The sequence below is a fragment of the Arvicanthis niloticus genome, chromosome 24 (assembly GCF_011762505.2).
Source record: "Arvicanthis niloticus isolate mArvNil1 chromosome 24, mArvNil1.pat.X, whole genome shotgun sequence".
In the NCBI taxonomy this organism is placed as follows: Eukaryota; Metazoa; Chordata; class Mammalia; order Rodentia; family Muridae; genus Arvicanthis; species Arvicanthis niloticus.
Genome location: NC_133432.1, coordinates 42,091,684 through 42,118,977, shown reverse-complemented (window position 1 = coordinate 42,118,977; position 27,294 = coordinate 42,091,684). Strand labels below are relative to the sequence as shown.

The 27,294-nt window shown below is 47.2% G+C and overlaps 1 protein-coding gene across 3 annotated transcripts in view; it reads left to right on the top strand.

Annotated features, from left to right (window-relative positions):
• Positions 1-27,294, top strand: part of Mtus2 (microtubule associated scaffold protein 2) — a 352,203-nt gene that overhangs the window by 321,994 nt on the left and 2,915 nt on the right. For all 3 annotated transcript variants that reach the window (XM_076923897.1, XM_076923898.1, XM_076923899.1), the window contains 6 exons: positions 8,942-9,156; positions 15,344-15,449; positions 18,050-18,123; positions 21,159-21,257; positions 23,047-23,166; positions 26,125-26,222. In XM_076923897.1, coding sequence (XP_076780012.1) covers positions 8,942-9,156; positions 15,344-15,449; positions 18,050-18,123; positions 21,159-21,257; positions 23,047-23,166; positions 26,125-26,222 — 712 coding nt within the window. The remainder of the gene's footprint in view (positions 1-8,941; positions 9,157-15,343; positions 15,450-18,049; positions 18,124-21,158; positions 21,258-23,046; positions 23,167-26,124; positions 26,223-27,294) is intronic.

Genomic DNA, 27,294 nt, shown 5'->3' with positions numbered 1-27,294 from the left:
GGGTCCCCACCCCAAGAGCTGGAGGACTAACCCAGACATAAGTTTAACGGAGCAAGGCCTGCAAGGCCAGCCCTGGCTAAGCTTGTGAGGGACACTCCCAAGAACCTGAGTGAGGCTCATGGGATGGGTGCTGAAGCTGTTAGACAAGCAGCTACCAGAGAAGAAAAAGTGACAGTCTCCCTGTTCCCTTCAGGCTCCCTGCTGAAAAAGGTGTCACCCTCTGATTTTGTTGTCACCGTTTCCATGGAGATTGAATCTCTTTCCTTGCAGTCATTGACTTCCAATTTGCTACTATGGGGTCTTACTGCATAGATTATCGGCTGCAGCCCTGTGTGAGCATCAGAGGGCGCCCTTGCTCTGGTCAAGAGCTGGTTTTATTCCCCATTGAAGAGGTCTGGTTGGGCACTGGAGCCCTGGGCTCCCCAGATGACAGTTATTGTGCTGACACTTCCAAGAGATCTCCCCACAGGTGACCTGCCATGGTCTCTAAAAGAACATTCTTCCATGGACAGATCGAGTCTACATTATCCAAAGGTATTTCTTCTTCTCCAACTCTAACTGCCAAGATCCCCCTCCTCCATGGCACTCAGCCCCTGAGCTCCTGAGTCTGGCCCACCCTGTCCTGCAGGCCAGTTCCCAAGTGACAGGACCTGAGGACAGCTGCAAACCTTCAATTGCAACCCAGTCTCCCAAGATAACTCCTTACTAGGTATTGTGGAGGCAACTCAGGTATTGTGGGTAGGGATAGGGATAGAGTTCCAGAAAGTTCTGATTCATAGTCCTCATCAAAAAGGTCCTTCACAATGACACTTGGCAAGCAGACATGACTTAAACTAAACCGTGTGTCCTAATGACTCACTGGCCTCATTTAAACAGTCATACTTACTTGGGAGAGAGATGTTTGGGCTGTTGGTGGGCCAGCTCTCCAACCTTACAGTCGGGTTGGATAATACCAACCTCTGGACCCTGTTTTGCAGTGATTATCACTGTGTGCTTTTTATCAGAGAAACAGCTGAACCCCAAGCTCACAAGATATGCTATCATGAAGAAGTATGAAGTATGACTAGTGCCAGACAGATGTCAGGGAACAAACAAGTGCTTCCCAACACTGAGGTGACCTTGGAGCTTTTAAGAGATCCTGCAGGGCCCCTTGGTTGGCTGCAGTAGCTCACTGTCAGGCTTAGCACCACTCCCCTCCCTGGCTAAAAGGTTGGAGTATGAAGATGGATCTTTGGGAATCCAGGAACTGAAGTTACTGATAAACCCTTCTTTATGCAGAGTGGACCAGCCTGACCAGTGTGCATCGTACCTTGTAGTTTCCTTAAATGAAATTCAAACAAACAAACTTAAAAAACTTGCCTCCCCTGACCCCTATTTGTGATAGGTTTTACAAATAGCCACCATACTGGTTGACTTTCTGTTGCTGTGATAAACACCATAACCAAAAGCAAACTGAGAAGGAGAAGGTTTGTTACATCTTCCAGCTTATAGCCCTTCACTGAGAGAAGTCAGGGCAGGAACTCAGGGCAAGAACTGAAGCAGAGCCTGTAGAGAACTGTTGCTCACTGATTTGCTTCCAGAATCATGTTTGGTACCTTTCTTATACAGCTTAGGTCTGTCTGCCTAGGGATGACACCGCCCACAGTGGGCTAAGCGCTCCTATGTCAATCATTAATCAAGAAAATGCCCACAGGCCAGTCTGGTGAAGGCATTTTCTCCGTTTTCCCTTCCCAGATAACTCTAGCTCATACCAAATTTACAAAATAAATAACTTCCCTAGTCAGTAAGCTGTTAGGACACACACCATGAACAGACACACTATCCTTAGGTGTGAGGATTTGATCCTCTGTGGAGTTTCCGTGTGAATGATATCAAGCTGGTACCCCAAGATGCAGAAGCCAGACTGTGAATGTGCTTCTCCTGAGTATGTTTGCGCTGGTTCTAGACTTTGGGAGCTCTGGTGACTAGTAGGAAGAGTTAGCTTGACCTCTCTGACCCTCAGATTCTTCTTCATCAGCCAGTTCCAGAAGAAGCTGCTGGTGAGAAGCTCTGCTGAGGTACAGCAGCTAGAACATAAAGACAGAGGGCAGAGATCTCCTCTGCAGGTTGAATGTCTCCCTGGAGAGATGTCTGGCCTCCCATGAGCAGGCTTTGGGTTGAGGACAGGCCATCTGAGGTGCTTAGATTGGGCGTGCCACCACCTTTAGCAGTCTCCGGAAATGTCTAAATGCAGCCGGATTTGTACTCGGTTTAGGTTTAAGTCACTTGATTTCTGCATTAGTGCTAAGAATAGAACGATTCCTCTGCCAAATAGGAGGGAAAACAAACCCTAAGGGAGACAAAGCACAAGTCCCTGGCTGCACCGTGCTGGTCCATTCACCCCAGCATTCATCCCAGGGGACGCTCTGCTCCCTGAGCAAATTCTGACTCCACTGTGGAGATCGCCTTTGTGACAGAAGAAAGGCAGAAGGGAATGAGGGGATCTGTTGTCAGCCCATAAACTCTAGAGCTGTGATCTGCACTTGCTCCCACTTAAAAAAGAAAGCAAAGCCTTCAGACATGGCTCCTGAAGGGTCCAGGGCCCTCAGTAGCAGCCCTGTCGTTCTTTATACTATTTATGCATTGGGTCCTACGGAGTCACAGAAGGCGGAGACCAGAAAGAAAGAGAGGGAGTCGGGGAGGTGACATTTCTAAAAATGCCGACTTTGCCAAAAGTAAGAATAGCTCACATGTTACAGATTCTAGGATAGGGATTGGCCGTCCCCAGCTACTCCTGAACTTCCTGTCCCAAATTCTACCAGTAGCTGTTAAGAAGCCCCCATCTGCCATCCTCACCCTTGGTTTGAATAAATACAACAGTGGTGTCTTGACACCCTGACAGAATCAGCACTTCTGCGTGGTTCTCTGCTCTACTGCCTGGAATCACCTACGGTGTCTCTCTGGGCAGCAGAAACAGCATATTGGAGAGCAAGTCCTGGGTAGGTTCTTAATCTCTCAGATGTGTATTACGGGCAGTGAATGTTGACAGTCAATCAGCACCCAGAAGGAGTCAGTTTTGATTTGAATCTGAACTAGGTGGAGGAGTGTTTGGGGCAGTAGGGGAGATGTAGTTGGGTATTCCCTACTGTAGCGTAAGGGAGGACCCCCACTCACATGAAGAATCCCAAGATGTGTGGCTGAGTGTGGGTATGTGCACACGAGGGCAGATGCCCACAGATGTCAAAGGCATCCTGTCCAGTCCCCATAGAGCTGGAGTTACGGGCAACTGTGAGCTACCTACCATGGGCACTGGAAGCTGAACTCAGGGCCTTTGCACGCCATCTTACCAGACCCTAGCAACATACTTCCAGAGAGCCAAAAAATTAATTTAGAAAATAAAAACAGAACACATCGAAATTTGTGTTGCAGAATTTCTGGTCAGCATAATTGGATCTTCCCATTCAATCTGCCCCCACAAAATTTGGGAAGACACCCAAAATATACTAACCTCTCCATAAGTAATCAGAGGGTGGTATGAGGAGTGTATTTCCTCCCAAAAGTCTTGTCTGCTGTCAGCGATTTGAGCTTGTTGATAGAGCTTCAGAAAGACTAATTTCCTTGCAGGCTGCACCGCCCAGCGTGAGAAGGTCTGGGAATCCTGCCCCTCTTACAGGAAAATGAGATGGGAAAAAATCAAATCAATGACCTCAGCCACTCCGATTAAATTTTATTCTAGGAAATGTCATTTCCAAAGTCATTTTGGTTTCTCTCCCAAACAAGTGCTTACCCATGCACAGTTATATTGAACCTACCAATTTCCTTTATATGCACCAGAGCCATGGTTGCCATGGAAAACACATTACAGCTTCTATCACACACACACACACACACACACACACACACACACACACACACCACTATACTATTTTTTAGACACTGATTTATTCCATGTGGCAGCCACATCTTTTCTGATATTTATAAAATCCTGTTACATCTATATGTTTAACACATTCTAACCATCTTCTGTGGAGATTTTCATGTATGAAAGGGGAATCATCACCTGGACTCCATGTGGGTCTGCTTTTCTCCTTAGTTGCCCTTCTTCCTAGCCTCACATTCTAAAGCTCTTCAGCTCTACCTTGTACTTGACCATCATTGACCCTAGTGAAGGGTGGCTTTGATCCAGCCAGACGCCATGCTGGATGTCAGGGATCTGAGGCCATTCATCGTAGTTACTTTTCTGTGGATGTGATTAAAGGCTGGCCAGAACAATTTGGTGGGGAGAGGGTTGATCTGGCTTATACTTCCTGATTCCAGCCAAGGCAGGAGCTCAAGCAGAAACTTGGGCGGGGGGGGGGGGCAGGATCTGAATGTTCCTCACTGGCTTGCTCCCCATGGCTTGCTCAGTTTGCTTTTTTATAAGCCCAGGCCCGCCTGCATAGGGATGGCACCGCCCACAGTGGGCCGATTTCTCCCACATCAATTATGAATCAAGAAAATGCCTCAAAGATTTCCCACATGCCAATTTGATGGAGGCAGTTCTTGAGTTGAGATGCCCGCTTCCAAAATGACTCCATCCTCGTGTCAAATTGACAGAACAAAACAACCAAACAAAAATCAGCACACAACTCAATCCTGGCCCCGCCCCTATGAGATGTCACCTTCATTTGACAGTTAGAACTTCTCAGTGTCCATTTGGTCATTGTGACTGAAAGTTAGAGCCATTTGCACGTTGGCAGGAAGTGGGTTTCCCAGAGACCCCCCCCACAATGATGACTGCAGTAGGGGGCTGTCCTGTTTAGTCTTGCAGTAGATGTGAATCTACCAGCCAGAACAGTCACCATCTGAAGATGAGTGTGCCCCAGGCATCCTGACTGAGAGGGCTCTTGAGTACCTTTGTCCCGGGCTTGCTACCCAGGAGACTGTCTTGTTTAGCAGCTTGCCCTGCACTCTGCAAGAAGTAGCATCCTGGCTTTGTTTAAATTAAATGCCTCTATTGCTCTAAGTGAGGGATTCTGGCAGCCCAGTCAACGTTCAGTCAGGGTATTGAGTAGACATTTCTGTTAGGATGAATAATGTTAATATTGGTCAGACTGTTGGTTGTAAAAAGTGTACACACTCAGGGCTGCAGGGATGGCTCAGCGGTGAAGAACATGCACTGTCTTACAGAGGGCCACAGTTTGATTCCCAGCACCCATATGGTATCTCACAACCAGCTTCAGCTGCAGGGGATCAGACACACTCACACACCTACAAACACGCGCACACACACACACACACACACACACACACACACACACAATTAGAAGTAAAAATAAATCTCTAAAGATTGACAATATATATTAAATCATATATACATATATATGCATATATATAATCGATTATAAGAACCAATGGTATACATATATACCCCTACTCAACATAACGTGTACGCACACATGTTCACTCGGGCTGTTGTTAACTTCCTGGATACCCGGATACCTTGTTTCTTCCATGTATGTGTCTGGGAACTGTTCTATGTGGTCTTCTTTGTTCTTTGTTCTTTGTTCTGTTTGAAGAGATAGGGACATTTTGCTTAGTTGATGGGGAAATTTGCGCCTCTCAGGTGAAATTAGGTTTTGAAGATTTAAAAATGCAAATCCTTTATTCCATACAAAACTAAAGACAGTAAGCACACATGCACACACACACACACACACAGAGGCGCACACACACATGTGCACACGTGCACACACACACACACACACACACACACACACACACGCATACACACACACACACATACACACACACACACACACACACACATGTGCACGCGCGCCTCATGTAAGAAAGGAGTCTCCCAAGCCCCATGCTGTACTTTGAACTGAACAGCCTGGAAAAAGGAGCAAGACTGAGAGCCTGTTACCTTCAATAAACAGTAATTTACTCTCCAGCAACTGCTCGGCCTCCACCAGCACCTAGTGTAAATTGGGAGTGAGGCCACGGGAGCCATGGGGTAGACTAAATTGGTGACATATTGTGGAATGGGGGCTCTGTAAACAGCGAAGCATTGGAAATTACTGTGTCTTAGTTAACTTCTGTCTTAGTTAGGGTTTTACTACTATGAACAGACACCATGACCAAGGCAACTCTTATAAGGACAACATTTAAATGGGACTGGCTTACAGGTTCAGAAGTTCAGTCTATTATCAAGGCAGGAACATGGCAGCATCCAGGCAGATGTGGAGCGGCTTCCAGGCAGCTAGGATGTGGGTCGTAAAGTCCATGCCCATAGTGACAAACCTACTCCAACAAGGCCGTACCTCCTATAGTGCCACTCCCTGGGCCAAGCATATACAAACCACTGCAGACTGGATCCAGGAAGCTTGTCTTCTAAAACCTAGTGGGTACATTCTGTCTGATGAAAGGGGCCTTGAAGTAAATGTTCACCAAAGTTTGAAGTTTCCAATCCTGGAGTAAAAGCTCTAACAGGTAAGTTTATTAAGGACATGGGTATGACCTGGGTCACTTACAGAACAAATCATCATGGTTAAATAACCAAGCACTTCGGCCACACGGAGCCATTGGCTGCCTTTCCAGAGTCTGGGCACAGAAAGTCCTAGGGAGTCATGTACGTTGATGTCATCAAGATGCCTTTAAAAGGCCGAACACACACAGTAAATGGACAAGGTGAAGGAGCAGACTCCATGCAGAGACAGACATCTGTAAAAGCCCTTCCTGAGTATGCATGTTGTGTTGTGTTACCAGTTCTTATCTGGACAGCATAGTTTCTCTTTTCAGAAGTGTAAAACCACCTTGAATGAGTTTCCTTCTTCCCCATTTGCCTGTAAATCATGTCTGTAACCCCTCTGTTCTACACGTAGTTACTGTGTCTCACAGGACACATCACCATCCTCTCACTCCCTTGTTCCTCTTAAAGAACACATCAAGCGACACAAAGCATTTATGACTATCGAGAGACTTTAAATGAATTTGGGTTTTTATCTTTATGTCTGCCTGCTCTTTCATATATCTCTCTATCCCTCTTCTGAAATACAAGAACAACAGGCTTGTTACTGTTCCACCGGCATCTCGGAGATGCAGGTCCCATAAGTGGATAACATGTTTCTCTGTGATTGAAGCTTTCTGTCCTTGGGAGAATGTTTTTCAAAGAAATTCTAACAAAATGGCACACCTGGGGCTGGAAAGATAGCTCAGCGGTTAAGAGCACTGTCTGCTCTTGCAGAGGACCTAGGTCCATTTCCCAGCGCCCACATGGCAGCTCATAACTGTCTGTAACTCTAGCTCTATGGGACTGGATGCCTCTTCTGGCTTCTGCAAGCCCCAGGCACTCAGTACACATACATACATGCAGGAAAAACACCTATACCCATGACATTTGTAAAGTGGAAACAAACAATTAAAGCAAAATGTCTTCTTCTATAGTGAGTATAACGCAATGTTCTGGGATGACCCAGCTCATTATGAGAACCACGTGATGCCAAGACAGGAAGGGGAGGTCAGATATAGCTTTCAGTGACACACCTGGTAACTGGCTTCTTCCACCTCCTGAAGACTCTACAGCCTCCCAAAATAGCATAACTAGACCGAGAATACTATGCAAAACCTGAGCCCGTGGGAGAGATTTCTGACACAAACAATGACAAGGTCTGAATGTGCAATGCACCGATGTCCCTCCTTGACTGATACTAGACTCAGAGGAGTCGGATGAGTTTGGGAAGCTGATATTGCCCAAGCCTGATCTCACCTCGGAGACGTTGTAATGGAGGTTGTCCGTGCTCCTGGCGCCGCTGTAGAGGACCTTGCCTTCACCTTGGACACTTCCTGCTCTTTGCTAACTATTGGACACATAGTAGGGCTACCTACTTGACACATAGTAGGGCTGTTGGGAACAGCAATCCATATCTAGGTGAGACAAGAATACAAGGGCCAACTCCTGTTTTCTCGGAGCCAGCTTTCACACAGCCACAGCGCTCTAGAATTGCTATCGGGTGTGTCTGCGATGTGACAGGACAGGCTGCTGGTGGCTTAGTCTCCCTCTGTGAACATCTCAGACTCTGCTTTCCACCACTCCTTTTATTTTACCTCAACATTTTCACCAAAAAGAATTGTCCATACCAGGCAGTGTGTGTCCCCCCCCCCACCCCCCAGAACATTTTCAAGCACCATACTGCCCCCTGATGGTCACAGGTTTATTAATCACTGACTATGATATTTAAAGAAAGCATCAACCACTGAATGGCGACACCCATAGTCTTAAAAGTCATGGAATTTCCATTCCCAGGAACTCATTTTAATGAAAAGTGACCTGGCACGTGAGTGACCATGCTTGTTGTATTATATGTCATACTGTTTGTACCAGCAAGTCTTGGAAATAAGTGTCAGCAATAAGAGAAGAAGCTGTTATCGATAGGAAAACGTTGAGTCTTGGCTGGGGCAGTTTTCACAGCTCTAAGCACTGGGTGGCACCATTGTGTCACGGATCTCCTGGGTGAGTTGGCCTTGTCGGTAAGCAGCTCATACACACTAGGGAATTGAGAGACACAGTGGGACAGCCAATGAACACCTTAATGGTGCAGGTAAAGTCTTTTATGACAATATATTGTACTAAACTAGGTTTTGAGGTGTCTGTGGTTTATTTATTTCTCTGTTTACTTGTTTTTGAGATTCACTGTGTAGCCCTGGATGGCGTGGAATTTGTTATGTAAATGGAGCTGGTCTCAAACTCACAGAGATCCCCTGCCTATGGCTTATTTTATTTGTTTACTTCTTTAATCAGATTTTGGTGCTGGGAAGGCCTCATGCATGCCAAGCCAAGCACTCTACCGCTGAGTTACTCTCTGGGCCCAGTGGTTTCTATTTCAGTTTTAGTTTTGAAAGCTTCAGGAGGGCTTGTGGTGGGTGATCACAGCGTCTGCTCCCCACAGTGCTAAAGGAAGCTTCTCTGTGTTCCCTGCAGCCTTCAACACCGCCAAGTGTGAGAAGCTGCAGAAGGAGAAGGAGGCGCTGGAGCTGCGGTTCGAGGAGGAGCTGAGGAGGTTGGGCTGGCAGCAGCAGGCCGAGGTGCAGGAGCTGCAGGAGCGGTTGCAGCAGCAGTTCCAGGCGGAGAGCGCACGTCTGCAGGCAGAGCACCAGGACCAGCTGCTGCGCATGCGCTGCCAGCACCAGGAGCAGGTGAGCAGAGCCTGGGTCACCTGAGGAATCAGGCTTGGGGTTAAGCTCACTCACCAGCCTCATTCTGGCTCTCTCTGCACCCTGTACCTGAAATGCTTTCCCTGCAGACCCTGTGGCTCCCTCTCATCCTTCCGGATCGGGTCAAGATTATCTTCTCAGTGAGAATTTACCTAAGATGGCAGTTTTATACTTGCCCCTTACCGGTCATCTGTTCTTCGCGTATTCTTTATGGACAGAGGAATTACACAAATATGTACGTGGCCCTGGTTCTGTACCAGTTACTCCCTTGAATGCTTAATGCATCCCGACTCCATTGCCCTTCCATATGGCCATTCCTATCCCCATCTTATAGGTAAGAAGACAGAGTCTTTAGGGTTAAGTAAGCCACTAGAATTCCATTGCATGAAGCATGAGCAGAAGTCCCTTGTCTTCCTTGAGGTGACTTCCATTGTTGTGACTCTCCAACTCCCTTTCTCAATTTTCTTTAAAAATTTATACTTGCCAGGTGAGTGGCAGGCACAGCAACCTCCCCCCAACCCCACTACCACCCCCACCAGGAGGAGTTTGAACAGGTAGATACCACTCAGCCTATCACTTTGTATTACATCTCCTTAATCACCCAGCCACCCAGCTCCATCCTCCCTGCAGGAGATGATAGTCTACACAAACAGAATGAAGCCCAGGACTCAGTCTCTGGTACAGAAGACCCTGTGCTGAGTAGAGATGATGCAGAGGAGATGGGGTCCTTGTGGCCACCCACCTCTCAAGCTGAAGAGAAGGCCACACTGGGAATGAGACGGAGTCCACTGGGAATGAGACGGAGTCCGCTGGGAAGCTCCAATACAATCTGCTTCCTGCCCTGGGCAGGAAATAGGCAGGGTGACATGGGAGTGGGGGTGGGGCGCTCCTGGCTATTAGAAAAAGAAGCTAGCAGAAGGGTGCTGGAGGGTGTAAGCCCAGGCTGGCTCCCTCTGCCTCCTCTACTGAGGATGCGTGTCTGGGATGGGGGCAGATGGGAGTTTAATCTGGTTTGAGTTTAACCTAATGCTTCATTCAAAACACATCTCCTCTAAGCAAATTGCCAAAGTCCCAGTTAATTGCGTCTGGCAGGTGGCTAAATGTAAGGCCTGTAACTCCATCTTTGCTCATCTGAGAGACAGCTTTCCACCCTTGGTGCCTCTGCACCCAGCCCTGCTGAGCAGCAAGCCGACTCCAGCATGGAATCCTGCTCCAGGGAACAGTTGTTTCGCCAAATAAGTGGGGCTGTTTGATGGGCAAACTGACAGCCTCCTCCATGGAAGAGCCAGAATCCTGTCTCTGTGGAGGGGCCAGAAGATAGGATGCTGTGGTCTAAGGGGCTGCACCTAAGGTTCCAGCCAAATGGAAGATCGTCAGGCAGAAGCTTGATAAATTAGTTATTCTTTCTGTTGCTATGATGAAACACTGAAGTGTTTATAAAAAGATAAAGAGATAAAGAGAGTGTGTTCTGTGGGTGTGTGGAGAGGTATGGGGAAGGGGATGTCTCAGCACGCCCATGTAGAGGCATCTTTTCCTGTGAGGGACCAGCCACACACCGGTATAGTATAGAATAGAGTTTATTGAGGGCATGGGGAGGGGAGCCAGGAGGGTAGTAGAGGCAGAGAGAGAGAGAGAGAGAGAGAGAGAGAGAGAGAGAGAGAGAGAGAGAGAGAGAGAGAGAGAGAGAAGCAGAGAAGCAGGCGTAGAGAAGTAGAGGCCGGCCATGACCACCTGGAGAGAGAGGAAGGGGGGAGGGGACAGAGAGGCAAGAGGGTAAGAGGGTAAGAGATTAAGAGAGTGAGGAGGGGGCAAACAGCCCCTTTTATAGTGGGCCAGACCTACCTGGCTGTTTCCGGGTAACTGTGGGGAGGAGCATACCTGGCTGTTGCCAGGTAACTGTGGAGGTGGAGTTTAGACAGAATACTAACAAACACCATGGCCAAAACCAAAACAAACAAATGAAACACACAACAAACAGCTTATGAAAGGCAAATTTTACTTTGGCTTATGGTGCCAGAGAGACGAATCTTATGGCAAAAGAGGCACATAGTGAATCGCAGGCAGGATGGAAGACCTTGGAAGCTGAGAGACCACACCCTTAGATGTACCCATGAATCAGAGAGTGAGCTGGAAATGTGGTGTCTAGTCCCTGGAACTGAAGACATAGGCAGTTGTGAAGCCTGGTGTGGGTGCTGGACAGTGAGCCAAAGACTTCTGCAGGAGCAGGAAGTGTTCTTACCAACTGAGCTGTCTCTCCAACCCCTTCTGTTTTAAACATTGTTTTTCCTCCAGACTGAAAAGTTTTAGACAAAAATTCCACTAGAACCTCCTATAACTAGGAACTGGGAGGTTGAATGCTGTTCTTCTGTCAGAGTAGATTCTTAGCACCGAGCCCTGAGTGATTCAAGGCTCAGTTCACTTTAAGCAAGAGTGCCGTCAACAGAGACACATATTGGTCCCAAGTCCATGCTATCACAGACATTGCTGTGGGCTCCTTGTTGCCTCTGTCCAGTGATTTCCTTGTTTTAAAAGATGACAATGAGAGAGAGAGAGACAGAGACACAGAGACAGAGACACAAGAGACAAAGAAAGAGAGAATGAGAATCTAGGAAGGCTGCTTGGTGGTAGAGAAGTGGTTTTCCACCCATCAGTCTTGACCCTTTGGGAGTTGAAGGACTCTTTCCCAGGGGTCACATATCAGATATCCTGCATTGCAGATATTTACATTATGGTTCATAATAGTAGCAAAATTATACTTATGAAGTAATGACAAAATCATGTTATGGTTGGGGTCCCCACAGCACGAGGAACTGTATCAAGAAGGTTGAGAACCACTGTGTTTGCCGAGCATAAACAAAGCTGATTTGTTCCCAGCACTGGAGGGGGAAGGCGAGGGATAGGTTGGGAGTGGGGAGGGGGGTAAGAAATAAAGTTTCCCACAAAATGAGATTATTCTCATTAGGAATCAATCCCTCATCCTTATTGTTGGGGTTTGAAATGTCTCCCAGTGTCTCCTGTGCCAAACACTTCATTGGAGCTGGTGCTGGTTTTGAGAAGGGGTGAGAGGGGATTAAGAGCTCTGGTTGCTCTTGCAGAGGACCTGAGTTCCACCCCACCACCCAGATCAGGCAGCTTATACCACATGTAATTCCAGCTCTGGGTGACCAATGTCTCCTTCTGCTTATACCCACACACAGACACATACATACAAATAAAAATATAATAAATATGGGCTGGGGAGATGGCTTAGTGGTTAAAAGCACTGGCTGCTCTTCCCAAGAACCTTGTTCCATTCCCAGCACCCATATGGTGGCTCACATCCATCTGTAACTCCAGTTCCAGGGGGTCAGACGCCCTCTTCTGGCCTCCACAGGTACTGCATGTATACAATGCACAGACATGCATGCATTATGTATATATACACATAATATAAGTAAATAAGAAAAGGCAGTGGTGGATACTTCAGTGGCTGGAGTCTGGCTAGAGGAAATAGGCACCAGTGCATGTCTTTGAAGACCTCTTCTGTTCCGAGCCCCTTCCGAGTCCCCTTGCCCGCAAGAGAGACACGGGAGGCAGTGTTCGGGTAGTTACTACAACGAGGCTTTATTCTTGTATCAGCTGAAGCGGAAGACCCCAAGCCCGGAAAAGGCACTGCTTATATGCACCCTAGAGTGGTGTGTTCACTTCTGATTGGCTGTTCACTCATCACCCCATATTACGCCCCGGGATGGGCAGTGACTTAGCGCGCTTTCGCCTCTTGCACCTGCGCAGTTTAGTTGTTTACTTGTGGGAGCACCGGATGCCAGCGCCATCTTGTAATGGCGAATGTTGTCACCGCTTACCGCGGCTCCCTACACTCTTCCTTTCTGCTTCCTGTCCACTGTGAGGTGAGGAAGTCTCTTCTCCACAAACCCTTGCTGCCATGATGTGCTGCCCAAGCACATGGGACGGAACCCTCTGAAATTCTGAAGTTCGTCTCTTTGCTCCTCTAAGTTTTTTCTGTCAGGCATTTGGTCACGGCAATGGAGAGTCTGAGTGGAACAAGTTTTAAATACAAATGCACTGGGGGCTGGAGAGTGGATGCTCAGTGATTAGCTGTCTGCCAGAGGACCTGTATTCCGGTCTCAATGTCTACACATTGAGTGGCTCACAACCACCTGCTCTGGGGAAATCTACTGCCCTCTCGTGGCCTTGTTGGGTACTGCACACATGCCTGTGCATGCACATGCTTTCCCTCCTGGGTGCTGATTAAAGCAGGCTTCCTTTATTGTAGAGAACATATCTTCCTCTATATGAGGTTTCTGCAAAGGTGGCCAAATATTGTCAGCTAGAAGCTATGTGTCCTTAATTAGGCCACAAAGTCCTTAGAATCCAGACACAATTTTTTTTTTCTGGATTTGGTGTTTTAAAAGTCAGGTTTTCACACAATTGAAGTCATGAAGTACACTGAATTATTGAATTACTTGTAAGGTAACATAAAACAAGGTTTTGTGTTCCAGGTTTCTTCCAGTATTTTTGTTAAAACTGGTTTCAGATGTGAACGCATATGTGTAGGCAGATGTACATGCAATATATATATATACCACCACACTGATTATACATATACGTATATGTATGTATATTTATATATATATATATATATATATATATATATATATATATATATATGTATATGTATACGTATATGTATAATCAGTGTGGTGGTATTATAAGAGATTCTTGACAAAGAATTTGGATAAATATTGTATCATGTATTATGTCTAGGAGAGGCCATCATGGGGAGAGAGTATCCTGAGCAATTACTCCAATAAAAGTAAAACAATGACCGAAATACTTTTTGCAAACAGTAAACAGATCGAAGGTTATGATGGATCAAGAAGAGCCACTTGGAGTCCCAGAGGTGGTGGCAAATGCCTTTTAATCCCAGCACTCGTGAGACAGAGACAGGAGGATCCCTGAGTTCGAGGCCAGCCTGGACTACAGACAGAGTTCCAGGACAGCCAGGGCTACACAGAGAAACCCTGTTTCAAAAAACCTAAATAAATGATTAAATAGACAATAAGCAGTAAATACCGTAGGCAGTTCAGTCTTTGGGTGAAGGACTCAGAATGGATGAAAACAGGGCTGGGTGTGTAGCTCATTGACAAGGCTCAGCAGGGGCAAGGCCCTGGGTTCAGACGCCAGCATGGAAACACCTGGAGCAGGCCGCACACTCTGAGAGTGGGAACCCTCCACAGGAGCAGCCCCAGGTTGCCTGCCAGGAGAGAGGCCCAGCAGGTGGCCATCTGGAAGGCAAGCTTAGGCTTAAGACCTTGGTGCAGGGGACAAGACAGACGTGTGAGCCTGCTGGCTTTACCTGGGAACTGGGGAGAGGGTCCAAAAGTACACTTGCTGAAGGTACCTCGGGAGGAGGCTCTCCCTTTGTGTATCTGAGAGAGCGGCACCATTGGGGTCAGGCAGAGCTGGGGACCCTGCTTATCTCTGTCACTTTATAGCTGTTGGGTGAAACATGTTAAACTTAAGCCTCGGTTCCCTTATCTGCATAATGGGCACAGAAACTCCTGCCTCATGAGAGTAGAGAGGGGTAGACTCTGAGAGCTGAGGGCAGAGCAGCTGACATTTGAGAAACCTTGGGACAAGGCATAGAGGACTCTTCTTCCTGCCCCATCACTATCTCTCAGGGTGAAGGAAGAGCATGTGATGTTGTGGTCCAGGGCTCTACAGAGGTGGCTTGGATAGGCCTTACTGAGTGGAACATCTTTTTTTTGGAGGAGGGCAGTTTGAGGCAGAGTTTCTCTGTGCAGCCAAGGTTGTCCTAGAACTCACTGTATAGACCAGGCTGGCCTTGAACTCTGCCTACCTCTGCCTCTGCCTCTGGAGTTCTAGGATTAAAGGCATGGTCCACCACTGCCCAGCCAAGTGGAACTTCTGTTTTTCTGCAGTGAGCAAGGTTGTGGCAGTGATTACAGGAAATATGTCACCTGCAAATTCTGACTTTACCTTGGTACTAAACCAGGAGTGTCTGTCATCCCAGCAGGGTGACTTGTCTCTGGTGGGACCACTGACTTTCTCGTCCCATTAAGCTGCACCTGCATTTCCCAAGCAACATGGAGATTCCTGACAGCCACCCCAGCTCTCCAGATAACCAGTGACCATGTCTTTCCTTCAGGTGGAAGACATTACTGCCAGCCACGAGGCTGCCCTTCTGGAGATGGAAAATAACCACACGGTCGCTATCACCATCCTTCAGGATGACCATGACCACAAAGTCCAAGGTATGTACCAGCCTGTGTGCAGCCAGCAAAAGTGGGCAAGCTGAACCTCTCTGGCAGCAGAGCAAAGGACTCCCACTTTCTTTTATTCTGTCCTTTTGTCTCTCTATTGTGGCCTTTGTGTTCATTCCTTCGAGAAGAAGAAATAGAAAGCAAGGCTCCAGGCAGGGCTGGGGAGGCGTGCCCAGCATGCAGCAGGCCCGGGTTCTAGCCCCAGCCTCGTGACTAAAACTTCATGCATCCAGGCCTCTATTTCTCTCCTCCAAAGGAGTTATCAGAACCTTGAGTCAATTTTTAAATCCCCTTAAAGTTCTTACCAGCCTTGAGTCCACATGCAATGAGGACATGAGATGTTTCAGAACTCCTTGGATGACTCAGGGTAGAGTCAGACTCAGGGGCTATTCTTCTGTAGGCAAAGACAACTTAGGCCTTTTCCTGCACAAGGCTTGATAAGATTAAGTGTCTTCGTGAAGTTCATAGGCAGAAGCAGTATCTCTGGAGTTTGACTCCTTGTCCACAATAATCACTAAGCAAATTTAAGTCTATAGACTCCTGTTGTTATTGTTGTTGTTTTGAGACAGGGTTTCTTTGTGTAGCCCTGGCTGTCCTTGAACTGGATCTATAGACCAGGCTGGCCTCAAATTCACAGAGATACCCCTTCTTCTTCCTCCCCAGTGCTAGGAATAAAGGCGTGTGCTACCACCACCTAGCCCAGATATTTCCTTATTATTTAAAACAGTCTTTTAACAACAAACTCACTGTACAGTATTTGATTCCCGTTCTGTCACCTCTTTCAAGAATCTTTCTCATAAGCCCAAAGTGGAGCCAAGAGAGAAAAGTATCTTGAGAACTGGGTCAACACAGTACCTGAGTCCCTACCCTCAGCTACAAATTCAAAGTGACCTCAAAACCCACCATTGTTTTTAGACAATTGGCATATAGATCCCAAACTCCAAAAACCTAACTTAGTTTATACCACTCATCAGGGATTTCCAAAACTGTAATATGCAGCAGGAATTGAGAAGAATCACTTTGAAGTACAGATTCCCTAAATTATGGTATTCCCTCACCCCTCCTTCCCCCTGTATTTCCACACATTAAGCCTGGCAGATTTTTTTGTTGTTGTTGTTCTGACAAATGAAGTCTTACTTAGATACCACATCCCAGGCTTTTGAATTATATATGATGCTGAGATAATGTGGTCTGTATAACAGGACTTTAACATTATTGTAATATGGTGATGATCTCAGTAACCACTAAAACTAATCATATACAGAGGCTGGTAGACCAGAAGGCCAGTTCATATAAAGTCAATAAAATCAGGGACTGAAGAGATGGTTCAGTGGTTAAAAGCACTTGTTGATTGCAGAGGACTCAGGTTCAGTGGCCAGCACCTACATGATAGCTCTCAACTCTCTATAACTCCAGTTCTTTTGACCTCCTTGGACACTAGGCTTGCACATGGTCCATGTATATACATGTATGCAAACAAACTCTCATACACAAAATAATTATTAAAAAATAAAGTCAATGAAATCAACACAAACTTTATTTTTTCACAGGTGTAAACTGTGACTATGAAAACTAGACTCTAGACAACCCCAGTCACCATTAGTTAAAGTTTTGAGCTGATAGAAACCACAGATTTTCCTAATTACAGCTCATGGCAACCCAGATGGTAATTGTTGCTCTCCAGGACTCTCTCATTACAAGAAAGGGATCTAGGCTGATTAAGGAAACAGTTCACCCTTCTAATCATACCACAAAAACAAATCATTGGTCTAGGCAGGATGATATGAGCTTCATCCAGCTAATAAGACAATTCCGTCTGGAGGGGAACAGACTACACTTGCCTACCACCTACATCACTTTCATCTGTGTAACTTATCAACTATTGCTGGGATGAGGCCTTTCACAGAGAAGAGTGATCCAGCCCCCCACATCCCACCCAGAAATAGCAGAGCAGCCAGTCTTTCCTTCTGGCCAAGTGTCTTATAGCTGATCTTTATTCAGGCAAATCCTGGGGATCCCTAGTCCTCAGGGTGTGGCCCAGAGGTCACCAGGATGTCCTTGGTGACACGGCACCGATTCCTTCTCCACAGCGTGAACTCAACCTCAAACATGGTTGGCTAGATGTCTTCTCCAATTCCGCCTTGAAAAGCTCCTTCCTCAGCCCCAGGTGGATGCTTTGAAGCAGGGAAGGCAAATCCTAGGAACAGACGAAAATTAATGTTTCACCATTAGGAAATTTTATTAATTTCCTAATGTTTCACCATTAGGAAAGCTGGGCCATTCAGCCGATGCTGTTCGCAAAGGTTCTCACAGGGCCAAACTTGTGCAGGATATAGAAGAGCTTGGGCACATTCTCTCCTTCTTTCTTTTCCCTCTCATTGCTCTGTCACCTGATCACCTCTTTCTTTCAAAAATCACAGTCCGATCATCACAGTCAGTTTCACATGAGCAGAGGAACCCTGGAGTCTGCTGTAACCATCCATTGCCACCGGACGATGTCACATTTCCTCCTCTGGCCCAAACAACATTGTTTTATACTTTTCAAAAGAAAGGCTCACTTAGCAATTTGATGTTGTCTTTCTTCTTCCCAGAATTGATGTCTACCCATGAGTTTGAGAAGAAGGAGTTGGAAGAAAACTTTGAAAAGCTGCGACTGTCATTACAAGTCAGTGTTCCCCCTACTTCCTTAGCGGGTGGGTGTTGGGCGTAGGGACAGCCTCAGCATCATGCTCACTTGCAAACATTTATCTGACCCCTGCTATGTACTGGAACATGGAGACAAAGAAGACATGGTTCTCTCTTCACAGAACTGTGGGGAAAATATAACAGCTCTGAGAAGTCACTGTGCCTCACAAATACTGCAGTCAAAGAACACTAAGTTAGTAGGGCATTTACTGTGTCAGAGGTACCTGGATAGAGGGGTTGGGGCGGGAAGAGAACGTTCTAGAGAACAATAAGGTTATGAAGGCTGCAATTGGTGGACCACCCTGGGAGGGTTTTGTTTGCTCGTTTTGTTTTCATTAGACAAGGTTTCTCTGTGTAGCCCTGGCTGTCCTGGAACTCACTCTGTAGACCAGGCTGGCCTTGAACTCAGAGATCCACCTGCCTCTGCCTCCCAAGTGCTAGGATTAAAAGTGTGTGCCACCACTGCCTGGATCACCCTGGTGGTGGTTTTAAGAGGGACTTGGGTTACTTGGAGGTGAGTGGGATAAAAAAATCACCCTTTCTGCCTCTCTGTCACCTGGGGAAGATGTCGGTCTTGGATGCCAGCCAAGCTGCCTGGCTTCCTCCTGGTCTTCAAAGGGACAGTGTGGGGTCTTCCAGGCACATTCCTGGCTTTCTGCCTTTTGAGACCCCCTCGCCCCCAGTTGCCTTTAAAGAGCCAGAAGCAGCCCTAGTGCTAGAGGGAACTGCCTGGGATCCCATGGAGACGTGACAGCCCAGCCATGATCCCAGCTGGAGTGATTCTGAGTAGAGAAGTCAGGGCTTTTTAAATGTCAGGATCACCCATGTCTGGAAATCAGGAAGATTGTTCCCAAGACTGTAACAGAAATCTTGCTTCTTTGATGACATCTCTGTCACAATGAGCCCTTCCCATAAGGAAGTCGGGGTCACAGCGAAAACACTGCAGAAAACATAGAGCCTGGGGTGCAACACAACAGCAGGGTACTTGTCTGTCACATCACAGAGTCCTCTCCACTCCATCAGCCAAAGGCCATACAGTTCTGTATGCTATAACTCTCACCCAGCAGAAACTTTTTTAGCTGGGTATTGGTGTGTGGAGAGCCAACTTTCTCTAGGCAGCTAGAGAAATTGCTAGTTTGGACAGTTAGAGGTTCAAATCCCCACCCTACCAGTACTTGCTAGCTTTTAGATCTGGGTTAACGATGTAACCTCTCCCAAACTCAGTTATTTACCTGTAAAATGGGGGCAATTGCTTTCTCAAGACATGAGCAGATGAAAGAAAGTGAGGTGTGGGGCTGAATTAACATCAGCCTGTCTTATAGTGAAAGGCAAGAAGGAGACACAGCTGCTATGAGCAGCTCCAGGCAGTATGACGTTTATAATTAGTGTGCCATTTGTTGACCTCTGAGAGCCCCCAAGAGGGATCACATCATTCAAATGACATAAAGTAGCCATCAAGGGTTGAAAACAATTCTGTCCTGACTTGACATCTCTGTGGATCTGTTCTGAATAGTGAACAAGGCAGAAAGATGTCAGTTGGAGTGTTTAAATCCATCTTGGGTCTTGATTGTTTAGACCTTTGTGTTGTTTTGGTCTTTATTTATGGAAAAAAGAATGTCAAGAGTGTGTCCTTAGGTAACTCCTAAGAACCATGGTGTGGGAGTCGGGTAGCACCAGGTATTTTATAGTCCATTCTGGAAGGTAAGGGCAGTGGTGACATAGCCCAGTGCTGGCGCAGGGGAGCCGCTCTAAACTGATATTTCCTCTTGTTAGCTCTCATGAGCACAAACTCCCACTGACAACTATGCTGTCTCTGTGTGCCCGTGTTAGCATTTAATGGCAATATGGGGACTTTTGTTTCTCAAAAGCAGAAGGCAGGCAGGCAGTGGTGGCACACACCTTTAATCCCAGCACTTGGGAGACAGAGGCAGGCGGATTTCTGAGTTCAAGGCCAGCCTGGTCTACAGAGTGAGTTCCAGGACAGCCAGGGCTACAAAAGAAGTATGAAAACGGAAGCTCTCTGCTATGGTGAAGGAAGGAATTAGCCTGGTGAGCCGGCTCACGTGCGAGTCCATTGTGCAGTCACCTCATTTGCGAGTCCCAGCTCCTTCAATCACTCGCTAAGGCCATACTTCTTGCTAGAAGAGTTCATGAGAGGCCTTGGCCCCTGTGTTTTAATACAGCTGAAATGAGGTCATTGGGGTAACTGTGGACTTCTTAGCAAGTGATCTGTAGAGAAGAGGTGCTCTTTAGTCTTGGAGAGCTCAGATTCACTGGAAAGCACACTGCATATACTGTGGTGACATCGTCACTGTGATTGGAGTTGGGTGAGAGAGTCTCCTTAGCCACAGTTGCTGTGAAGCTGAACAGGAAGGAGCCCTGTGTGCCACAGGCATGCCTCCATTCCTTTAGCACACAGAAACCAATACCCCAATATGGGGCTGCTGGTCCATTGGGAAGAGTATTAAAGTGGAATGGGTGGCTCCCCTCCTAGGACAGCCCAGCCCTGAGGTCAGAAGGGTCAGCAATAAGCCTGGGATGAGAGGGTCCAGTGAAGGGCGGTAAAGGGTAGGTGGCCTTCTCTCTCCGGGTCCTAGTTTGCTTCTCTGTTGCTGTGATAAAACACTGACCCAAATCAGCTTGGGGAGGAAAGGGTTAATTTGACTGACAGGTTACAGCCTAACATTGAGGGAAGCCAAGGCAGGAAGCTGGAGGTAGGAACTGATGCAGAGACCACAGAGGAGTACTGCTGTACGGGCTTACTCAGCTACCTTTCTTATACAGCTCAGGACCACCTGCCTAGGGATGGTTCCGCCCACAGTGGGCTGAGTGTACCCACATTAATCATTCATGGAGAAAATACCACCACAAAGACAATCTGATAAAGGCAATTCCTCAATTAAGAGTCCCTCTTCCCAGCTCCTGCAGGTTGATGGAAACTAACCTGCACACCCCCAGTGCCACTGTGTCCATCCATGTGGCCCCTTAAGGGACATCTCTTGTTGTCACTTTCAGGACCAAGTGGACACGCTAACTTTTCAGAGCCAATCTCTGCGGGACAGAGCCCAGCGCTTTGAGGAAGCTCTAAGGAAAACCACGGAGGAACAGCTGGAGGTAGTCACGACTATCTGGGCCACCAGTGTGGGGACATGAACTGGCTTCCTCTGCAGTCTTGCCCAAAGATGAGGCATCTGCCCTGAGCCGCTGTGGCTGCAAGGAGGGCTCCCAACATCTCTGGGATGTGTGTTCAGTGCCTGACAGCTCCTCTCCTCAAGATAGACCATAACCATGGGTCTCTCCAGCAACCTGCCATTTCTTACCAAATCCCACAGCACCCCTCAGGCAGGGTCCCTGGGTACCTATGATGTAACTTCTTCTCTGGCTGGAGACAGTCCACACCATGCTTTCACAGATGTGCTTTAGGCTGGCACTGGACAGGGCCAACTAAGGTATGAGTTATAAGAAGGTAACTTTTTCCAAGACTAGCTGGAAAACCTACCATCTAATGCAGTGTTGGAGAGAGGTGAGCGTTAAGAATGAGCACCTGCCATTGAAATGGTATACTGTTTTTACCCTATGGGGGAGTGAATTGAACCTAGGGCTTCATGTGCACTAGGCTAATTCTTTAGCACTGAGCCAAAGTCCTAGCCCCTCTCCTCCTCTTTCTCATTTGGAGACAGAGTCTTGTGAAATTGCCTAGGTTGGTTTTGAACTTCCTACCCTCTGGCATCTTTCTCTTGTATGGCCAATGCTACAAGCCTGAGCTGCCACAGCTAGCGTGGGTTTTGATTTTTCCAATGTTGCCTCTCTGAAATTCAAATTCAACTTGATGTCCCACCACTTTACTGTTCATGTCCACCAGCCCCACTCTGACATGTCACTCTCATAAATGGCTTTTTTGAAAAATGGAACAAGCTACATATGCAGTGGCTTATGCCTTTAATCCCAGCATTTGGCAGGCAGAGGTAAGCAGATCTCTGTGAGTTCGAGGCCAGGCTGGTCTACAAAGTGAATACCAGGATAACCAAAGCTACACAGAGAAACTTTGTCTCTAAGAAAAAAAAATAGGGCGGGGAGACAGATGGAGCTGGAGAGATGGCTCAGTGGTTAAGAGCATTGGGTGCTCTTCCAGAGGACCTAGGTTCGATTCCCAGCAACCACATGGTAGTTTACAACTATTTGTCACTCCTTTGCCAGGGGATCTGAAACCATCATACAGACATACTTGCAGACAAAACACCAATGTATATAAAAAATTAATAAAGAAGATAGTTTATTTAGAAAATAGGGTATGATATCTTTATTACATTGAGCATGTTAAATTTTCTTTAACATTTATTACTGTTAGAATTCCATACATGAGTACCGTATTGCCACTCCACACTCTTCCCCGCCATTTCCTCGACGGCCCCTCTCTCAGCCTCACGACTTTTTCTTTGATTATTATTATGACAGACAGACAGCACTTGCTGAGTCCATCTAATGCTGTTCATGTGTGCATGTGGTTACCGGGGATTGGGTAACCAATCAGAGGGGTTCATTCTGTGAGAAGACTGATCCTCCCTCCCTGGTAGCCGTTGATTACCCATAGTTCTTCACCCAGGGGTGAAGCCTTGAGCAATTTCCTCTATCCACATTGCTTTATTTCCTATGCATGAGCTTATGGACACGGGTGAGATTTGTGAGACCCCAGTGCCCTGTGAATCAAGTTCTATGGGAGGACAGTCAGAGCCTGTGTTACCCCAGGATTTCCCCCTCAGAGGCGCTGGCACCTGCTCCTACACAGATGCTGTGGCTGTACCTTGAGGGAACACAGCAACACCACACTGGGTGGGTTCATAATCTTGGGTCATAGCGTGTTGTGCCAAACTTGGCATAAAGTGCACACTGTCTGCCCTTGTAGATTGCGCTGGCTCCATACCAGCACCTGGAAGAAGACATGCAGAGCCTGAAGCAGGTGTTGGAGATGAAGAACCAGCAAATCCACCTGCAGGAGAAGAAGATTGTCGAGCTGGAGAAGCTGGTGAGTTGGCCTACCTGCTCCAGAGAGCGGGTTCTGTGGCTCTCACTGTCGACAGGGGTCGGTGAGGTATGCCCCTCCACCCAACCCCCACCTGTGGCTCACAAGTGAACAGGACACTCGTAGCTGAGCCAGGAAGTCCTTCTCACAAAGCCAGGGCCTCTGTCTGACAAGGAGTCCCACTGGCCTCTTTTTGTTACTTCTCCAGTCTTCCCCATGTTCTTCCATCACTAAGATATCAACAGGAGCTATCCATCGCTGTTGTGCACCAGACCTGGGAAAAGCTCTGTCCTTCCATTTCAACAGCTAACCTGGTCGATGGTACTGCCACAGGACAGGAGAGAAGAAGCCTAGGAAGGGGGACAGTTGCACCCAGTCCTTGAGTGGTTGAGCCCACAAGGCAACCCTGATGGAGTGCCCCCAAATTGTCACTTGATAGAAGGATCAGAAATCTCAGTCCTCTCATGAGCCAATCACATCCAAAGCCCCCACATCCTGGTGCTGCACCTGGGGGAGGGGGTTCAACATAGTTGCTTTGGAGGGACAGGAGCATCCAGTTCAAAACATGTCCTCAGCTGAGTTCCTGAGAACTAGCATAGAGAAACAGTGCAGTATCTGCCCCCTCCTAGAGGGCCAAGGCCCAGATAAGGCTAAAGATTGTTGTTTTGTTGTTTTTTTTCTTTAATTATGTATCTATGTGCATGTCTGTGTAAGTGCAGTACCCACTGAGGCCAGAAGAGGGTACCAGATGCCCCAGAGCTGCCTGAGTGTGCTGGGAACCAAATTCAGGTCCACAAGAGCCGTAAATGTGTTTAATAACTCCCTTTATTGTTATTATATTTTAAATGTTTGCTTCTATGAAAGCGGAAGAAAGAATGTGTACATGGTAGGAAATTATAAAATAAGATAAAAATAAGAAAATTAGAATATCATATTCCTTCTGCTATTAACACTTCTCAGAGGGATGTCTTAATGACGGCTTTCTCACCTGTGCACAAGTTCCTCCAAATAACGACTCTGAGACTTCTTATATATGAATAAATGCTTAGGCTTTGTTTTGTTTCCATTATCTCATAGCTCAGTTATCCCATTTAAAGGAGTCTAAGTCATGTCACAAGGGTGGCTACCTGATCCTCAGTTTTATGTGACTGTCTTCCTTTGTGTCCGGACAAATATTTCTGTCCTGACTCAATCCCAGAATCCTCTTTCTCTGCCAGATGTATACCACCTTCTAATCCTGCCTCAGCTCATTAGCCAATCAGCATTTTATTGACAAGTGGATTCTTTTAAAGAATGCATAAGAGATTGTCTACACACACACACACACACCAATTTATGTCTTGTACAGTGTTCTGTAGCCCTCTTCCAACTAACAGGTCTCCCCCGCCCATGCTGTCTGAAACTCGTGATCCCCCCTACCTTCACCACCAGAGTGCTGAGATTACAGATGTGTATCATACCTCTAGCTTAGAAGAGTTACTTACTGGACATCTCATCCCCATTTGTCTCTGAAACATCCTTTGCAAATGGTTTATGCAAACCAGGAGCTGACCCAGCAGCACCTGCCACATTGGTCCATGTGTGGCTCTCTGTTGCAGGCATCTCTTGTTGCACAGGTGCGTTCCAGCCAGTGGAAAGATGGAAAGACGGGTGTATCTATTACCACTGTCCTGGGCTCATCCCAGAAGACCAGCACTTACCCCAGAACACAAGGGCTGCACAGACCTGATCTTGTCATGTGTCCTGGCTAGGGTGACCCTTGAAGCAGCTATTCATTTTCCTCTTAGTGACTGGAGTGTCTGCATAGAGCCACCCACAAGCCCCTGGGCTGTTCTGGCTATGTCTGGCCATATTCTGGCTTTGCAAAAGGCCTACATGAGTTCATGTCCTGGGAATCTGTTATTTTCTACTTCCTGGGAATAAAGATGAAGGCCAGGTCGGGTGCCTTGAGACCCTACCTGTCCTCACCAGGGTTCCCAGGCCCTATTTGTGGGCAAGTGGCAGTTTTCTTTAAAGATTAGCTACAGGGACAGTCAATGCACAGCCCTCTTTCACGGGACAGTCCAGGTATGGTGGCTTATCCCAGGCACTGTGGCAGCCAGGAAGGTAACGCAGGAAGATTGCCATGTATTCCAGGCCTCCCTGAGTCACAAGGCAAGTTCTGGCCAGCTTGGGCTACTGAGTAAAGCCTCTTTTTTTTTTTTTTTTTAAATCTAAAGTTAGAACAAAAGCATACGTCAGCTAGATCCCACCTGTCACCATGATAAGCTTTTCCAATAGGGTGCCAAGGTTTCCTCTCCCAGTTTAAAAAAAATTGACCTTTGCTTCTGTATCTTTGAAAACAAAGAAGATTCCCCTAGACTTTTAGACTTCTAGGCTTCTTTGCTTTGTTTTTCTGGCTGGAAAGGAAAAAATATGCCCACAATACTTGGCTCTCTATCCCATTAATTCAGAAGCACCTGAGTAGGACCAAGTATGTATACCTGGCAAGGGACAGTGATTCACTGCAGCTGACCACAGACGTACTGGTCAAACTGGGATCCACGGGCTGAATCTCATCATGACAGTGACCTGTAACACTCACTGTAAAAAAAGATAAATTATGTATTCTCTCTCTCTCTTTCTCACTCATACACACACACTCATGGACATGCGCGCGCGCGCACACACACACACACACACACAGAGAGAGAGAGAGAGAGAGAGAGAGAGAGAGAGAGAGAGAGAGAGAGAGAGAGAGAGAGAGAGAGACTAAAGTATGTACCATAGTGCTTTTTACTACCTACGGTGTACTCTGGCATTTTCTGCTTTGTCCCTTATCCATCTCACCTGACTTCCCAGCCCACAAAAGCATTGCAAAGAGCGGTTAGCAAAGTATTGTTCCTGGAGATCCTCCAAAGTGCAGAAGCCAGGGCCACGGCCTTGCTGGTGGGAGTTTCTTCACTGGTGTCCCTTTCCTAGGTGGAGAAGAACATCATCCTGGAAGAAAAGATCCAGGTTCTCCAGCAGCAGAATGAAGACCTCAAAGCAAGGATCGACCAGAACACAGTTGTTACCAGGTGGGTGAGCCTGGTTTCTGATTACATGTCCTTCTCAAAATGGCTTCCCTGGAACATCTGCATGTCCCAGTCTGAATAATCTCCTGGTGCCTCTCAAATGATCAGAAGAAAAGCACATGGCTGCGACCCCTTGGTGCATATCCTGGTTCTGCATCACATCCTGACCCATTCCCCAGAAGTGAGTGGGAGCACAACCCCAGGGAGCAGGGGACCCCATAGCAGGAAGATTTCATCCTAGAGATTAGGAGAGGAGCATCAGTGGGGTAGCCCAGACTAAATAAACCATGGCTAGGTAACCCCGATAACCCAGAAGCTCAGGTCAGCTCTTCTCTGCAGTATCTTTTGTCAGGAGCCCTGCTTTCAAGGAAGGACTAGGAGTCACCCTTGACCACAGCTTAGAGTTGGGTGAAAACAGGGCTTGGGCTTCCATGGCCAGCTGCAGGTTCTTTTGTTCGGCAAGGCTAAGTCTTCCTAGTGGGATGGAGACCTGAGCCTTTTCCCACTCTGCTGGACCAGTCTCCTCAATGTGTCCCAGGTTTGATTCCCCCTGCACCTACCTGACAACACACAACCATCTGTAACTCTAGTTCCTGGAGACCCACGCCCTCTTCTGGCCTCTACAGGCACTGCATTCAAGTGGTTCCCAGACATGCATGCAAGCAAAACACTTATAAAGTACCGGAATCATTGAAAACATTCAGCAAAGACTGCAACTTAAGCACTATGACATCACACACACACACACACACACACACACACACACACCAAAACAAAGACATGATTGCCTTTCTCCCTCCTTTATCAGCCAACAGTGAGCAAACATCTATTTTTCTGGATGCCATGCTGAATGCCAGCCAAGAACATAACAGAGACTCCACCCCCTGCCCTCTAGGGCTTGTGGTCTAGCAGGCAGACAGGGAGACAGACCAGCTCTTCAGCAGAGCTAACAGCTTCAGTCACGGAGGCATGTACCCAGGGCAGGAGGTGATGGGAAGGTTTTCCTGGCTGATCGGCAGCTGTTAGTCAGTAACCTGACCGCAGCCATAGGCAGTCTCCAGCTCGGTAAGCAACC